Source organism: Pelobates fuscus, chromosome 11, assembly GCF_036172605.1.
Source record: "Pelobates fuscus isolate aPelFus1 chromosome 11, aPelFus1.pri, whole genome shotgun sequence".
In the NCBI taxonomy this organism is placed as follows: Eukaryota; Metazoa; Chordata; class Amphibia; order Anura; family Pelobatidae; genus Pelobates; species Pelobates fuscus.
This window is the reverse complement of record NC_086327.1, coordinates 75,555,607-75,571,192: the sequence shown is the minus strand read 5'-3', so window position 1 is coordinate 75,571,192 and position 15,586 is coordinate 75,555,607. Positions and strand designations below refer to the sequence as shown.

Sequence of the window (15,586 nt, the reverse complement as noted above, 5' to 3'; positions counted from 1 at the left end):
TTAGTTTTTTACTTTTTTCACACACAAACAAATATGAACGCTAACTTTGACCAGTGTTTGCGACTAAGTGGCTACTAAAAAAGTCTGGACATACCCCATATTGAATACCCTGGGTTGTCTACTTTACAAAAAATATGTACATGTGGGGTGTTATTCAGAGATTTATGACAGATAATAGTGTTACAATGTCACTATTGATACATTTTAAAAATGTATGTTTTGAAACCGCAATATCCTACTTGTACTTATAGCCCTATAACATGCAAAAAAATAGCAAAAAGCATGTAAACACTGGGTATTTTTAAACTCAGGACAAAATGTTGAATCTATTTAGCAGTTTTTTTCATTCGCTTTTGTAGATGAGTAAAAGATTTTTCACATAAAAGTCAAAAAACATGTATTTTTTTCAATTTTTCATCATATTTTTTCATTTTTTAAAAATTAAATTACATGAGATTATATAAATAATGGTATGTAAAGAAAGCCCCTTTTATCCTGAAAAAAACAATATATAATTTGTATGGGAACAGTAAATGAAAGAGCGGAAAATTACAGCTAAACACAAACACCACAAAAGTGTAAAAAGATTCTTGGTTGCAAATGTACAACATCGCAAAAACAGTCCGGTCCTTAAGGGGTTAAGGATGTTGCCAGTTGTATAAGTTGTGATCAAAACAAAACGTAAACAAAACCTGGAATTTGCGCTATATGTCTGTCCAACCGTAATTCACCTCTTTCATATTAAGTGCACCCACACTTATTACATATCATTTTGTTCAGGAAAAACAGGGCTTTCATTTCTTATCACATATTTATATATGAAACATAATTGAATGTGAATAAAATCTTAAAAAGTATGAGAAATTAAGAAAATGTGTTAGTTTTCAAGTTCTGCATGACATTTTAACTGTGAATGTCATAATACTGTTAGATTTTACTGCAATAAAATACACATATTTGTATTAAGCAATGTCTCTCGAGTACCACAGTACCCCCTCATGTACAAGTTTTATGAGTTTTTGGAAACTCACAGGGGTCAAATATAGGGCTTTTCCATTGAAATTTGCCAGATTGGTTTGCTTGGCCTATGTTGCCGTTGAAACCGTATGGTAGCCCAGGAATGAAAATTAACCCCTAGGCATATCATTTGTAAAAGTAGACAACCCATGATATTCAAAATGGGGTATGTCCGGGGGCAGGGCCTGATCTCAAAGCAGAGCAGACGCCTGCTACAACAACTCTTGCGTTATACTGCAAATCTTGCAAATTCTTCCCGAACAAGAGCTGAAACCCGACAAAAGCTGGCTGACAAATGACGGGGGAAATCATGCCCTCCATGAAGATACCACACAGGTGAAAACCCCTAGCAGCTCCGCTCGTACAACTCTTGCGGCCTGGATGCATGGACGGCACTTGGGAGATGGCCGCTCTCCTGCCGCCACAACTCTCGGCAGATCATACTAAGAGCTTCCGTCCCCCCCCCCTCCCACCGACCTGGCACACACACCGCTACTGGCTCCTGTGGCCCAATATAGTTCACACTCCGCCCGCACTGGGCCCAGCAAAATGGCGGCTGACAACCTAACTTCAATGCCTGCACCAGCACAGGCCCCCAGGCAGGGCCTAAATTGCAGAGGGGGGACTGCCTGGGCTGTCAGGCAGTCCCCCAGAAGCAGATTGTGGCGGAGGTGAGTAGAGAGCAGCCGCTGGGGCTCAAAGCCGTAACGGCTTTAAAGCCCATTATAATGGGGATGGCCTAGAACTAATTTGCATATGCCCACACATGAATCACTGCAGTATTGTGATTTCTGTCAGAAAAGCAAGTCTTATGGCTTGACTGGTGTGCAGATTTTTACTTAACATTGTATTAATTATCCACAGACTTCAGGTGGAAAGGGTTTTCAATCACAGTTTTTCCCCACCATGACTTTTTTGGATTTTGCTTCCATATATATATATATATATATATATATATATATATATATATACATACATACACGGATATAGATATGTATATATATATATATATATATATATGCACACCCATACATTGGTATTAAATACATATATTTATATATATATTTAGAGAACAAACAAACTACTCAAACAGCTGGAGTGATCCAGACTGGCCGAGTATACTACTGGATATGATAGGGAAATAAAGAAATTAATGCAATCTAGTAAAAAAACCAATAGATAAATAAATGTGAAAACTTGCCTTAATGGCTCACCTCTATAGATATCAAGTGATACCCTAGTACCTACAAAGCTCAAAGGAATGCTAACTGGCTAATGACTTTATTGGGTAAAAGAATGGTCAAGTCCAGAGCTAAGAGCGTAAAGGGTAGGTGTATGTCATTCAGCTGACATGGGTATCTGGGGTATGGTCACTTATGTAGAACCTCAAAGGTTCCTGTATGCCGTGTGGCTGGTAAATGACTCCAAACTTATAGTAGTCTATAGATATGCAGTTTACAAAACTGTAGTAAATCGAGTCATAGACCAAGCTGGCATATGGGGCAGCATATAGCAATTCCCTGTATATAATAAAAGGAGAGAATCTAGCATTTGGGAAGGAATTCGAAATATCCCCCAGAGTCTATTGCTAGGCAACTGTAACGCTAAACAAATAATGGTTACAGTAGATACAAGGGAGACCCCCACCTATTCTGTGAGAATAAATGCTCTACAGACAGTCATAAAGTGACCAAAACCCAAGGAAAGAGAGAGGTGAAAGAGACAGAGATTATAGTGGCTCCATGTGCAGAACCATACTTAGAATGTTGGTTGCCTGCACATGGTGATAGATAGCCCTAAGTGAAATAAAGTGAACGAAAAGAGCCCATAGAGCCCGACGCGCGTTTCGGTGCTTGCTTAGATGCACCTTCGTCAGCGCGTTTCGGTGCTTGCTTAGATGCACCTTCGTCAGGGGCCCCTGACGAAGGTGCATCTAAGCAAGCACCGAAACGCGCGTCGGGCTCTATGGGCTCTTTTCGTTCACTTTATTTCACTTAGGGCTATCTATCACCATGTGCAGGCAACCAACATTCTAAGTATGGTTCTGCACATGGAGCCACTATAATCTCTGTCTCTTTCACCTCTCTCTTTCCTTGGGTTTTGGTCACTTTATGACTGTCTGTAGAGCATTTATTCTCACAGAATAGGTGGGGGTCTCCCTTGTATCTACTGTAACCATTATTTGTTTAGCGTTACAGTTGCCTAGCAATAGACTCTGGGGGATATTTCGAATTCCTTCCCAAATGCTAGATTCTCTCCTTTTATTATATACAGGGAATTGCTATATGCTGCCCCATATGCCAGCTTGGTCTATGACTCGATTTACTACAGTTTTGTAAACTGCATATCTATAGACTACTATAAGTTTGGAGTCATTTACCAGCCACACGGCATACAGGAACCTTTGAGGTTCTACATAAGTGACCATACCCCAGATACCCATGTCAGCTGAATGACATACACCTACCCTTTACGCTCTTAGCTCTGGACTTGACCATTCTTTTACCCAATAAAGTCATTAGCCAGTTAGCATTCCTTTGAGCTTTGTAGGTACTAGGGTATCACTTGATATCTATAGAGGTGAGCCATTAAGGCAAGTTTTCACATTTATTTATCTATTGGTTTTTTTACTAGATTGCATTAATTTCTTTATTTCCCTATCATATCCAGTAGTATACTCGGCCAGTCTGGATCACTCCAGCTGTTTGAGTAGTTTGTTTGTTCTCTAAGTTATAGGGGTTAAGCCCCAGGACACCCCTGGAGTGTCCATTAAGGTGTTCTTCCACCAGTGAGACGGTTCCTATCCTTTGGACCCATCCTCACAGGTGGAATTTTTTCTGTTACATTTATTTATTAATTTAAATGTGTATATGTATGTACAAAAATAAGTTCCAATGCACAGAACAAACCATGCACATACCTTGCTATAACCAGTTTTCTGCGCTCCTCTGTACTGTATGGTTCAACTAAAGGAATACCTAATAACCTGACTTCTTCAAGTCTTGGCAGACAATTTAATTTTTCAATATCGTCCCAGGAATTTAGACCTACAAAAATAAGCAAATTAATAAAATGAGAAATACGGTACATTGTTTTCCCATTAAATAACTAAAAGATATTTAGATTGACTTAGCAAAGTTGGACATTTTGCATTTCTGTATGGACATCACCACCATTTATTGCATAATAAATAACTCATAAATAAATAGAGTGGGAGAAAAACATTTGTTTTTTTTGGAAAGAAATTTTATATTTCACATTATTATTATTTAGAGGACCACTATATGCACCCAGACCACTTCAGCTCAATGAAGTGGTCTGGGTGACAGGCCCTCCTACTTTTAACCCTGCAGCTGTAAACATAGCAGTTTCAGAGACCCTAGGCCAGTGATTCCAAATCTTTTTTTGGATCAATGTACAGTTCAATAAGAGAAAATTTTACCAGATACACTTTTTTTTTTCTTTTTTACTTTCATCAGCAGATTATAAATGATATATTTATTTGAAGCCTTATTGGCAAAATACATGTAATTCTAACCAATCTGACTTAGAGATTTAATTAATTGCCAAACTGGAATCTCAATTTTAATGCTGACTCTTACTGAAAAAAAGAAAAAGAAAAGTCCAAAGGGAACTGTCACATCTATGTAAATGACACAATTTAATAAAACTAATGAAAATCGCCCATGTCTTATGATAACTTTTTTCCATGTGATGCTCTGTTTTTAAAAAATATATTAAAAGAACACTTTGGGTTAGGATTACAAAACTGTATTCCTAACACTACAGTGACCCCCTGCCACAGTCTGTGCCTATAATGTCCCTTTAAAGATCTAACAAACATCACAATAAAAGTCACACAAAAAAGTTTAATCAGTGCAAAAGGTCACTAGTCCCCAGTATCTCAAAGGTCTATGCTTGCCATTATCTAATGTTGGGAGACTGCACAGATTCAAAAATAGGATGTAGCTACTAAGAAGAAGTAGCAAAGACAATATCCATACTAATTTGGACAAGTACTTGAGTAGATACTTTTTACTAGCCTTCAGTATTGATAAATAAAAACAATTACCGGTACTAATTTCCACTATAAATAAACAAAAAATAATAATCTTAACAAGCAACAACATTTATAATGAATAGGAGAAATACAGGTTTACCTTAAGGTAAATATATTTTGACCCATGATTAGTGCCTTTACATAAATTTTAACATATATATGACAGAGTTTGTCTATGCAAAAAATATAACCGATTATGGTTCTTGATGTGTCTTTTTTGAGAGGGTGATTTCTGTGTACAGACTAATACTACAAAATGGATTTTTGTACAAACCCTTTAAAACAGGCCATCAGACAAAAAAAAGCAGATTTTTTAAAATGTTTTTTAAAGTATGCACGGGTCACAATCAAATTCTCGATGATGATAGGACTCAAGAATAATTTTGGGGCAATGTACTAAAACTGAAACAGTCAATGGGAAACATATGCCTCGTTTCCACTGAGCGGATCGGTTCGGTTCAGTTCGGTACGTTTCGCTATTTTGGGTGTTTCCAATTATGAAAGTGGTCCATACAAGCGAACCGTACCAATCCATTTAGGGTCCTGCTTCAGATGTAGGGCCATAGAAAATGGAACGTTTCGGTTGGGGCGGATCTACTATACAATCCATTGATTGGTGGACAGGAAGAGCATTTTTTCTAAACCCCGCATGGCCTTGAAGGTCTGACTTGCAGTGGAAACGCTCACCAGAATGGGCTGGTCCATTCTAAACCTTCCAAACTGTACCAACCCGAACCAATCCGCTCAGTGGAAACAAGGCAATAGAGAATGCTCCACTTTTAGTCATTTTCTAATCTGGTCAAAACTCATAACAGAAGCTTCAAAATCTCAACGAGAGCAGGTCATTGATATCGTTTTACTCCTCATTATTATCAATATATTTCATTAAAAAGTGATCAATGCCACCCTAAAGAATCCCTTTACTCATCTCTGTCAAGGTTAACAATGTTCATGCAGTGTAACACTGCTCTCTAATGGACACAGGGGCACTGATTCGACAAGTTTCGGCACAACGCCTTTTGAATAAATATCTTTTGTGCAATACTCTTTTGATGTGATTTGGGTTTATTTCTTATATGGTATTTGCTAACCTGTTAGGGGACACAGGTCACTTTTACTCATTTAGCACCCTACACTCATATAACTGCATGGCTCACAAATTAACCCTTGAAAATTGAGCGCTTGCTTTATTGTTTTTGTATGCAAGGTAATGTTATACATTTTATTTATCTGTTCTCACCAACACTTATTTATTAAAGGGACACGATAGTCATCAAAACAACTTCAGCTTAATGAAGCAGTTTTGGTGTATAGATCATGCCTCTGATGTTTCAGTGCTCAATTCACTGTCATTTAGGTATTAAATATCGTTTGTTTCTGTTTATGCAGCCCTAGCCACCTCACCTAACCGTGACTGATACAGCCTGCATGAAAATGGTTTCATTTTCAATCAGATGTAATTTACTTTAAAAGTAATTATCTCCTGCTCTGCAAATTGAACCTTTATCACACACAGGAGGCTGCATGGTTTAGCAAGCTATTAACAGAGGAGGAGATTTTGTTTTTTAATTAAACAGAGTTTGCAATATAGGAAGTGTAAACATTAGATGATTCTTTACAGGAAGTGTTTAGGAAAGCTGTGTAAGTCACATGCTGGAAGGTGTGACTAGTGCTGCATAAACAAAGTGATTTAACTCCTAAATGACAGTGAATTGAGCAGTGAGAATGCAGGGCATGATCTATATTCCAAAATTGCTTCATTAAGCTAAAGTTGTTTTGGTGACTATATTGTCCCTCTAATGGATAAGTAAACATAACAGGAAAAAGGCACAGCAGCACATTTAATGGACATTTTAGGTTGGATATGACCTATATTTTCATGTGTTACATAATGGATAACAATAAATATTGTAACAATAAACAAAACTCAATACAACAATTCTCACATTTGACACCCATGCATTTTTATTTTTGAAAATCCTCGCAAGTTGCAGATTCTTGAGCTAAACCTCAAACTATAAAGCAGATGACACCTGCCAGTAACGTTTTACTTTCTCATTGGGAGCTGACAATATCAAATACTTTCCAGTCTAGCATGAAAACATGACTTATTGCTGTATTATATGCATAACATTTCACCCAAACACTGTGCAATTCATTGCTGAGAATTCTTTGGAGGATGAAGAAGCATTCTTACAGTAATAATTTTTAAAACTGAATAACTGCTTTTAATGTTGCCAGAACAGTAAATAGAGTACATATACACACATGAGAACTAGGTGTCTTACCCTAAGCTTTTGTATGGGTGTAAGTTGTCATTTATTGTAGTGGCTTTTCAAGGTGTATTAACTAAAGAAATAATCTTAGCACCGTAACCACTACAAAACACTATAGTGGTTATGGTAACAGACGCCGTCTGGTGCAATAGTTAGGGTAAGAGTCCAATCACTTCCAAGATTTCTGTAGTGATTATGGTGCTAAGAGTGTCCATTTAAAAGACAGATGTTGTGCTCTAGAATGCATATCTACCCCATTGAAGATATGCATTTTGCTCTTACAGTTATTTGTAACTTTCCTAACTTCTCTCATTCTTTCTTCTATGAAGCAGGGTGCAAGTGTTTTGTAATTAACCCAAATACTATGAATCTGGCATAATGCAAAAATTAAGAATAATTTCATTTTTAAATTAGCATAATGCTCTGTCAGTTGTCATCTGAGAAACATACTGTAGAAGTGTATTTGTCAAGACATTAACAAATATGAGATTAATTTTGTAACAAACGTACCTGATTTATGAAGACTTAATAACCGGAGGCTTGGAAAAAGTCGCACAAGTGAATCCTCTGTATCCTCAATGCTTAAAATATTATTATTCGCTAGAATGAGGGTATCCAGACATGGAAACATTATCCCTAATTTCCTGACCTCTGACCAGTCCTGAAGATTATTGTCAGTTATATGAAGCAACTTCAGCGATTGAAAGCAGACAGTTGAACACAAGACTGTGTTATAATCATTAAGGCACAGGAAAAGCTCTTCCAACCTGTAATATAGAGGTCCATGAGTCCAATACTATTGCACTTAAGAAGTATAAAAGTAGGTCATATCATTATTAAAGAGACACTCCACACAACACAACCACTATAGTTTTCTGTCATGGTTCTGGTTTTAGGAAGTTGTACCTGAATGTCTTTATTTTAAATCATCAGTTTTAAAGTAATATATTTTTGAAGAAATATGTGTGGCCCACAAACGAACCCCTTAATTACTGGCATCATATGTAAAATAATCACTTCCCCATTGAGCCATCCATACATATATGAAGTTAAAGTAATTCTATAGTGTTAGGAATACAACTCTGTATTTCTAACACAATAGAGCCATCTGGTCCCCCCTGTCCCCTGTGCTCTCCCCCTCCAGCAGCAGAATGGCGTAAAAAACCCTTTACTCACTTACTCGATTCCAGCGCCGATGCCCTTACGTGCTTCGCCTTCTCCGACATCTCCCCAGGGGGGAAAAGCTCATGTGCGTGCGCGGCGAGCACATTAGGCCCCTTTTTAAAGGAAATAATTTATTTTATGGACGTTGGATTTCCTTATTCAGAGAGTGAAAAGGTCCACCGTCAGTTAGACGACTGTCCTTAGCAACCAGGAAAATCCATTAGTGGCTGTGTGAATGACAGCCACTAGAGGCAGTCTTAGTCCATGTAATTATGTGAGTTTCTCGAAAACTGCAATGATTTACATTCCAGGGCTAAGATGGACTGAGACACTGCACCGAGACTACTTCAATAAGAATAAGTCAATGATTTTCTATGGGGTTGTACCTGATGCTGGATGTACTCATGCATAGCAAGAGGACGCCCAGGTTCATTTAGGTAACCAAAAGTCGCCCAATGACCTTGAAGCACCTCTAGTGGCTGTCTAGTAGCTCTAGTTGCTATCTGGTAGACAGCCACTAGAAGCGGAGTTAACCATGTAATGTAATTATTGCAGTTTCTCAATAACTGCAATAATTACAATTGCAGGATTAAACTGACAATAAGCTGAAGTGGTCTTGATGCCAATAGTGTCTCTATAACTTTATCTTCTGTTAACTCATAAATGTTAAATGCACATTTCCAGTTCAATGTTCTGTCTGCCAATGTGATATGTTTATTTTTATATTATTTACAATGTTGTTATGCTTACTCTGGCAACTCCAGAAGCAATGTATGCACAGTTTCCCAGGATGCTTTGCAATTATTAAGGACCAGCTTACGGATACCAGAAAATGTTACAGCATTCGTTCGTTCCAGCACTGATAGATGCAGAGGATTTGAGCTCAAATTCAGGAATTTTAACTGTGGAACATTAGATACAATCCTGCTTACCTGGAAAAGATATGCAAGAAAAAAAAAACTTAGATGAATGGACCTTTCATGGTAACCTTTTCAGTCTAAAAGTGACTTAAGTCACACCTTAACCAAATTCTTACAGCAAATTTTTTTCAAGAACAACTAATATATGTCACATAAATCACATTAAAAAAAATGTAAACAAAAGCTAGAAATTGACAGCTTAATTATTATATATAATTTTTTTAGGAGAAACAGGGCTTTTGTTTCACGCCAAATATTTATATATAAAACATAATTTAATATGAATAAAATCTAAAATGCTTGAGAAATTAAGAAATGCTATTTTTCAAGTTCTGGCTGGTATTTAAACTGTGAATGCCATAGTACTGTTAGCTTTTTTCTTCAATAAAACACATATTTGTATGCAGCGATGTCCCACGGATACAACAATGCCACCCATGTACAGGTTTCATGGTGTTTGGAAAGTTACAGGGTCAAACAATGAGCTTGCCATTTCGGTTTATACATTGAAATTGCCTGATTTGTTTTGCTTGGCCTATGTTGCTTTTGAAACCGTATAGCAGCCCAGGAATAAAAATTAACCCCAGCATGGCATACGATTTGTAAAAGTAAAAATGTCCAGTCATTTTTGGTAGCCACTTAGTCACAAATCCTGGCCCAAGATTGTGTTCATATTTTTCACTGATATTATAATCATTATAAGTTTTACTGTTTTAAATGCCAGGTGTTCTATGCCGCCCTCTGCCGTTAAAGACAGGCTTCTGGACTTTTGAAAGACGTCATTAAGGGGTTAAGACACTCTAAGTACCAAAACAACCTTAGCTTAATTAAGTGGTTGATTGATGTATAGACCATGCCCATGCAGTCTCACTGCTCAATCCTCTGCCATTTAGGAGCTAAATTCCTTTTTAATGCAGCCCTAGCAACACCTCCCATCTGTTACTTACAGAGCCTCTCTACACACTTCCTGTAAAGAAAGATCTAATTTTTAAACATCCTTTATTGAACAGTCTGTGTAATTTAGAATTTATTATCTCCTGCTTTCTTAATTGTCTGCTAGAAAATGCAGAAGCCTCATGTGTCTGATTAACCCCTTAAGGACATGGGCAATTGTCAAAGTTCTAAACTAAAAGAAAATCTAGAATGTGTGTTTTTTAAGTGCCTATATATATATATATATATATATATATATATATATAGTGTTTTTTTTCTTTTAATATCCTCTATGTATACCTAACACAACATTTACAGGGTTATTTTCCTAAAGTGAATTTCATTTTTAACGACAAAGTAGCTGAAACAGAAACATAGCTGAAATTGTTTCCCCCCCCAGTTTTACTACTTTGTCCTTAAATTTGGAATTCACTTTGAATTCTCACTTTAATAAATAACCCTGTAAGTGTGCAAAATGTTAAAAATGGGGGAAACAAAACAGATTTTGTTTCACAATTTTCCTTATAATAATATTTACACATCCACTGCAACTAAATCCAAAAAGATCAAAATAAATTAATGTGTCATTCCTGATTGTTTAATGCCTCATATGTCTAGGATAAATACAGTTTTGGTAGTTAACACTAGCCCTTTATCAACCCTCCCCCCAATGCGAAACCAACTTTACCTCTAACCAGATGCTTACAATTACTCTACAACTGCCCTAACCTTCCCCCTAAACCTAAAACTGGTAGACAGCCACAAGAGGCAATCTTATTTTCTCTAAAAAGCAATGTTTTACATTGCAGGACTAAGGAAGGCAGGGACAGTGCACCAAGACCACCTTAAATGAGATGAAGTGGTCTGGTTGCCTACAGTGTCCATTTAACCCAACACTAACCCTACCATAATTCAAAAGAAAAGCTCTGCTAATATCAGAACTGATATCAGCACGTGGGTTTCTTAGTTAAAACAGTAGAGAGTGGCATATTGCTGCCATCTACTGGCTGTTTTAAGTATTACAGGAATATTAATGTAATGCTGAAAATTAGGCATACCCATTACAATGTGATTGATGCTGGGCACCAATCACAATGGGAATGGGGCCATGGTGTCAGACCCTGTCAGGGTCTATTCAGACTCTGTGGGTCTCTCTTGCGCTCCTGCTAGCACTAATTCACCATAGCTGAGTCTGATTTGCCCAGCCACTGTCCTCAATGGATGTTAATGGCGATAAGCTGCATAAAGGGGATCACTAATTATCCAGAGATACCTGGGGCTCACTGGTACCAACAGGGATTTAACCCTGCTGATACTAACACATGACCATATATGCCTTCAGCCAATGTTGAGCCCTGCACTACATAAAGATATAAATCTTGGTCATTAATTAGTTAACTCCTAAAGGGCAGAGAATTAGCAGTGAGACTACAGGGGCATGATCTATACAAAAACTGCTTCATTAAGCTAAAGTCGTTTTGTGCTTTAAGTGGGACCTAGGGCATAGTGGGACAAGCTGCTTGTTTCTATGAATAAACATTTCAATTACTTAATTACATAAATACTTTTTGCTAAAGTTAAAGATAATATTGATATAACAAAGTATATCTTTTATAGAATCATGAGCAGAAGTTTAGAGATTGTACAGTAAGCATGTCAAACTCAAACACGATGGGAATCTTTGTGACCCGGCGAGCCGCGAGTACATGCTCAGTGTTATAGCAGAGTAGGCACCTGCTTTCCCCACATTGCAGGTGTCTATTCTGCTAAAACTTACCCGGCCGGGAAGGAGTGCCAGCGAGGGAGCTCAATGTTCCTGCTCCTCACTGCTCCCTCGCGCGCGCCGTCTGTAGTGAAGCCGGGCGCCGGAACATGATGTCATATTCCAGCACCCGGCATCATTAAACCGTGCGAGGGAGCAGTGTGGAGCAGATAGAAGATCCCCACTGGGCCCCAGGGAGAGGCCCCACATCAGCTCCAAATGGTAGGGAGCAACAAAGAAAATGTGTGTGTGCCTGTCAGTGAGTATGTCTGTGTGTGTGTCAGTGAGTGTGTGTCTGTCAGTGAGTGTCTGTGTGTCTGTCTGTCAGTGTGTGTGTCTGTTTTTGTCTGATTGTGAGTGAGTGAGTGAGTCTGTTAGTGAGTGTGTCTGTCAGTTAGTGGGTCTGTCTGTGTGTGTCTGTCTGTGTATTTGTGTGTCTGTCAGTGAGTGTGTCTGTCAGTGAGTGTGTGTGTGTCTGTCTGTAAGTGTCTGTCTGTGTCTTTGTGTGTCTGTCAGTGAGTGTGTCTGTCAGTTAGTGTGTGTATTGGTCAGTGTTGCATTGGCTGCGACTGGACAGTGGAGAACCTGGAGGTGCATGGAGGCACGCAATGCCACGTCACATTCCGACGTGACATCAACGTGCTCCACCTTCACAGGGTTTCAAGAAGTAGTGGGAGGATCAGTAGTGGGATCGGACGACGCCATTTGGGGTATACCAGAGGTCAGACTCCGGAGTCGCATACTGGCAGCAGCAATGTGAGTGGAGTCTGCTTGTTGGCGAGAGGGGGGTACTAGTATTTAGTATATGGGGGCGGTCTGGGATTTAGCAGAGGGGGGGACTGGGATTTAGAAGAGGTGGGTGCTGTGGTTTAGTAGATGGGGATGCTGGGGGCTTTTTTTATACTGTACGTTTCAAAATAAACCTACGTTTCTATGAAAATTTACGTTTTTTGGGTTTTTTTTGCGGCCCACATAAACTTAAACCTTGCTTATGTGGCCTGTGCTAGACTTTGAGTTTGACATCCTTGTTGAACAGTTTTTTTGCGGCCCACATAAACTTAAACCTTGCTTATGTGGCCTGTGCTAGACTTTGAGTTTGACATCCTTGTTGAACAGTATCCCTTATTTCAATTAAAGGAACAGCCTGAACACCTTAACGACTGCATGCCATATTAGAGATTAAGATGCTAGTAGGCTGTGAGCACCGTCCTCAGTTCTAGGTATACCATTTCAAAAGATTTGATCATAGATTTTCCATGTATTTTTGTCCTACCTCCTGCCAGTCAGCAAGTCTGTTATCAGAGAGATCCAGCTCTGATACATGAGAGCAGAAGGCAGCAATCTCACTCTCCTCTCCAGCACATGTGATACCACAGCCACTGAGGACAAGAATGCTAGGAAGATTCAATCGATCTGAAAGGTCAGAATAGAGAAAAAATTGTTGTTACTTTTTTGTGTTTGACAAAACACTGGATTGATGATTTTTTTTATGATTTATACAATTGTGTGTTGTCTTCACCCTCCCCAAAAATATTTTAAAAACAAATATTTTATGCACACACTGAGGTTTGTATCTTTGTAAAAAGCAGGTCCATATGAACTTTCAGTAAACTATGTAGCATACTGCCTTGTAATGCCATGAACTTGCATACTGACCAAGTGTCTTTCTCTTGAGAAGAAAGACTATAATTTGGGCCAAATCTCTCAGGAGTATCTGGTGTCATCTTACACCTCTCTACAAGGAGACAGTTTAACCCCAAAGTTGGGGCTCCAGCACTTCTGCATTCTGTTCTTCTCTGCAGTGCAGTACAAGGTAGGATTAGCTCACTGAAAATTAATTGTATGTACTATTTTTCTCAATGGTGTCTGATGGCAAGATGAGAGCATCAGCTTATGCTCTTAGCCTATCATCAGCCGGCCTGGTTGATCCTTCCTCATACTGCACTGCAGACAGAAAAGAAGGGTGGGAGGTTTAAGATGTACTGAGCGAGTCCCAACTTCAGGGATAAATTGTTGCTTAATTTGCAATAGAGGTGGTAGTGTTCAAGTGATGTAAATATACCTTGAATATTCTGGTTTTCTAAAAATGAAAAACAAATCAACAGGATCTGGTAAAACAACCTCTTTGGTCAGAGATTTCCACATTTTTAAATAACCCTTTCATCTATTATAGGAGTATGACTCTTCAAGTCTCATTGGATGAACATCTCCCTGCTTGCTCTTTCATATTGTGTTTGTTTGTTTGCCAGTGTGCTTCTGTATGTGGTAGTCTTACTACAGGTTCTGATTACAGCATTTTTAATCGGAAAGAGATACTTCCAGATCATGTGATGGGTATGTATTTTTCAGTATATTCATGGTAGGTGACTACAATGTGGTCAAATAAACTTGGGCAGCAATCCTTGTGGGTAGGTTGTCCAGCTCTCATCCCCTTGTATATGTGCCCCTCCTGCATACTGGGCTTTATAGATAAATTAAAAGGGATATTGAAGTCTCAACACAAAACGTTTCCAGAGTCTGTACATAATTTAAAACAAAATTTACAAGGAAAATTTTGACATTTCCACCTTCAGGATGAACAGATGTTGAGTGCTTTTCATTCTCTTATTATTATACAATATTCTTTTCCAGAATATGACAGCCAAGTATGAGTTTGAGGAGTCATTTCCTGTAAATCAAATACTAGTATTGGATGTTGCATAGGATTCTGGAAGAGCAGCATTAAAAACAGGAAACTTCATAAATAAGCTCAATAAGGTGAAAAATGTAACTAAACTGCATTATTTGTGTATTAAATTAAGAATGCTTTTAATCTATCATTAGGACTTTGAGATTTTAGTTCAAAGTAAGGAGAAATCTGTTTCATTTGTAAATTATCTCAATCTTACTATGACCAATGTAGTTTTTTTTTTGTAAATCAAGGTTTTTATTGAGGCACGTATAATGAAATCACAAAGTCATTCAATAATGACAAGTGGTAGTAGTACATGCAATGAATGAGTATCCAGGTTTTTCATGAATGCAGTGACACAAATTCTTAATAGAACCCTAGTTGGCACTGATAAGCTTAGAAGGCCTTGGAAATTAAAAGAGATAACCATGGATATAGCAAGTAGCAATAATAAAAAGACAGAAAATTGAAAGAACGTAGTGTACATAGCTGTTATCAGACAAAGATTTTAGGAACCATCGCCCCTCCGACATGTAGCTGCTTTTTCAACATGTTTTTACCCTTAATAGGAGATACATGTGGTCCTGCAGGGACATGTACTCCAGCTCCTGGGCCTCTTCGGTATGGAAAATTCTCTGGGCTGTATTTCTCACTAAGTACTTGCATGAAGCTTCTTCCACATGGTGAATCCATGGTAATGGCCTATGAGACAAGGAAGGAATTATTTTGCATATTTTTGAAAAAAAATGATTTCTAGATTTTAACCTTTTTATAGTACTACAT

The 15,586-nt window shown here is 38.1% G+C and overlaps 1 protein-coding gene across 2 annotated transcripts in view; it reads right to left on the bottom strand.

Annotated features, from left to right (window-relative positions):
* Positions 1-15,586, bottom strand: part of TBCEL (tubulin folding cofactor E like) — a 54,845-nt gene that overhangs the window by 24,036 nt on the left and 15,223 nt on the right. For both annotated transcript variants that reach the window (XM_063436301.1, XM_063436302.1), the window contains exons 2-6: positions 15,364-15,505; positions 13,406-13,545; positions 9,268-9,449; positions 7,864-8,120; positions 3,938-4,064 (exon numbers count right to left, since the gene is read on the bottom strand). In XM_063436301.1, coding sequence (XP_063292371.1) covers positions 3,938-4,064; positions 7,864-8,120; positions 9,268-9,449; positions 13,406-13,545; positions 15,364-15,496 — 839 coding nt within the window. In that variant the 5' untranslated portion in view covers positions 15,497-15,505. The remainder of the gene's footprint in view (positions 1-3,937; positions 4,065-7,863; positions 8,121-9,267; positions 9,450-13,405; positions 13,546-15,363; positions 15,506-15,586) is intronic.